Source organism: Myodes glareolus, chromosome 26 (genome assembly GCF_982192425.1).
Source record: "Myodes glareolus chromosome 26, mMyoGla1.1, whole genome shotgun sequence".
Classification (NCBI taxonomy): domain Eukaryota; kingdom Metazoa; phylum Chordata; class Mammalia; order Rodentia; family Cricetidae; genus Myodes; species Myodes glareolus.
The window spans coordinates 14,811,159-14,813,485 of record NC_142051.1 but is presented as its reverse complement, the minus strand read 5'-3'; the positions used below and the strand labels follow the sequence as shown (position 1 = coordinate 14,813,485).

At 50.5% G+C, this 2,327-nt stretch overlaps 1 protein-coding gene across 1 annotated transcript; it reads left to right on the top strand.

The window, feature by feature from the left end:
• The first annotated feature begins 668 nt into the window (after nucleotides 1-668).
• Lrrc10 (leucine rich repeat containing 10) lies at nucleotides 669-2,036 on the top strand. The gene has a single exon (XM_048418433.3). The coding sequence runs from the start codon at nucleotides 669-671 to the stop codon at nucleotides 1,704-1,706; it is 1,038 nt and encodes a 345-aa protein (XP_048274390.3). The 3' UTR covers nucleotides 1,707-2,036.
• The last annotated feature ends 291 nt before the right edge of the window (nucleotides 2,037-2,327 follow it).

Sequence of the window (2,327 nt, the reverse complement as noted above, 5' to 3'; positions counted from 1 at the left end):
AGGATCCTGCCCCCACTTTCTTCAATAACAAAGAGCAAGACAGAATTCTCCCCAAATTGTACATTTTATATTTTCGCTTGATCAGCACACTCCTTTTCATTATAGGTCTTTAATCGAGCTAACACTAATAACCACAGGACAGAGTCTATACTAGGCTGTTTTAAGATTTCCTCTGCCAGCAGAAGTAATCCAAAACTCTTCAGTTTATCTGTAGGCAGACTTTTCAGACAAGGGCAAAAGGCAGCCACATTCCTCACCAATTCAATACTAGTATCAAAATACCACAGGAATGATCAAAGTACCCCAAGCATGCTCTCTAGGCAACATATCAACATATTAAAATTCTTTTCCCCCAAAACCTCTTGAGCCAGGCCCCCCACAGCTCACCAAACCACACTCAGCACCACCGTCCCCCATGCTCCTTCTTGTATGGCCACTAAGCAGCACTAAGTGTCCAGTTACCTTTCGAATTCATATTAGTCCATATTCCAAAGAAAAACATGGTCAGGCCTATCCCAGAAATTCCCCAGTCCCTGGTACCAATTTCTGTCTTAGTTAAGGTTTCTATTGCTGTGAAGAGACATCATGACCATGACGACTCTTATAAAATAATTAAGAAAGAGTAGACAAAGGGCTTAAGTGATTAAAGGCAAATATGTGAGTTGGATATGGCCTCCCAGACCTTGCCTGTCTGTTGGGCCTGTCACCAGACACTCAAGTCGCTATCAGGAGTACTTTTCACTGTCAAAGTGACTGGCTTTTGTCACAGAATTCCGTGTTATAAAGGGAGGGTACAAAAGATCCAATGCAGTCAGCCGAGCCGGCCCCACTCCTTGGCAGAGGTGGTGGGCAGAGAGAGGCTTGTTCGGCGGCGGGTTCCAATGGGGAACACCATCCGGGCACTAGTGGCCTTCATCCCCACGGACCACTGCCAGAATTACGTGGTGGGAGACCTCCGGGAGATGCCGCTGGACCGGATGGTGGATCTGAGCGGGAGCCAGCTGCGTCGCTTCCCACTACGTGTGTGCTCCTTCACCGAGCTGGTAAAGCTCTACCTGAGCGACAACCACCTCCACAGCCTGCCTCCAGACCTGGCGCAGCTGCAGAACCTGCAGATCCTGGCCTTGGATTTCAACAACTTCAAAGCCCTTCCCCAGGTGGTGTGCACCTTGAAACAACTCTGTATCCTCTACCTGGGCAATAACAAACTCTGTGACCTTCCGGATGAGCTCAGCCTGCTCCAGAACCTCCGTACCCTGTGGCTTGAGGCCAACTGCCTCACCCATCTGCCCGATGTGGTGTGTGAGCTGAGCCTCCTTAGGACCCTGCATGCGGGGTCCAACGCCCTAAGGCTGCTGCCCGGCCAGCTCCGGCGCCTACGGGAGCTCAGGACTATCTGGCTCTCAGGCAACCAGCTCTCTGACTTCCCCCCTGTGCTGCTTCGCATGCCCTTCCTGGAGGTGATCGACGTGGACCGGAACAGTATCCGCTACTTCCCCAGCCTGGCCCACTTGACTAATCTGAAACTGGTCATCTATGACCACAATCCTTGCAGAAATGCCCCCAAGGTGGGCAAAGGGGTGCGCCGTGTTGGGAAATGGGCAGATGAGACACCAGAGCCTGAGCCCAGAAAAGCTAGGCGATATGCACTGGCCCAGGAACAGAGTCAAGAGCCACCCGCTCCCCTTCTTCCTCCCAGCTCCTGAATAGCCTCAGTTGTAAGCCAGTTAACGATGACCCAACTGAAGACTTCTCATTAGAGTGGAAGGAGTCCCGGATCTTCTCATGTAAAGGAATACTGAGAAGAAAACATTTCCGGTCCGCTGCACCTCTTCCTAGGGGAAGGTGTGGACTGCGGGGCCTGGAAACCAGTGATTGCCACTCCTGAAGCGCTTCTTCAAATAAGCTACTTTGAAACGCTGAAGAGCAAGAAGGGCCAGGGCCTTGGGCCTCTTCCACTACGCAGAAATGGCTGGCCATGAGGTTGGTGAGTGCTTCAAGCGTGGTACTTGTTAAAATAAAGAAAACAAAAACTATCAGAATGCTCAGGTCTCTAGCCCTTCCCGCGTATCTGTTTCTTTACCATGAATGGTGTCAATGTACTGTTACTAATTTGGCTCCTGAAAAGAACATCTCTACCTCCTCAATCTTGATTCAAAGAAATAGTTGTTGTTACAAGGACCTCACTTTTCCAGCACCCACTGGAAAGACAACAGACAGCCCGAGGCCTCTCCCATCTTGGCCAGTTCCACTCATTTCCCCTATAAGGTCTGACTTAAGGTCTGCTCAGTTTACTGTCATCTGGGAAGTCAAGCCTTTCTTCCCAG

Excerpts from the sequence above, each read along its gene's own strand:
- Lrrc10 (XM_048418433.3), top strand. The coding sequence starts at position 669 with ATGGCCTCCCAGACCTTGCCTGTCTGTTGGGCCTGTCACCAGACACTC.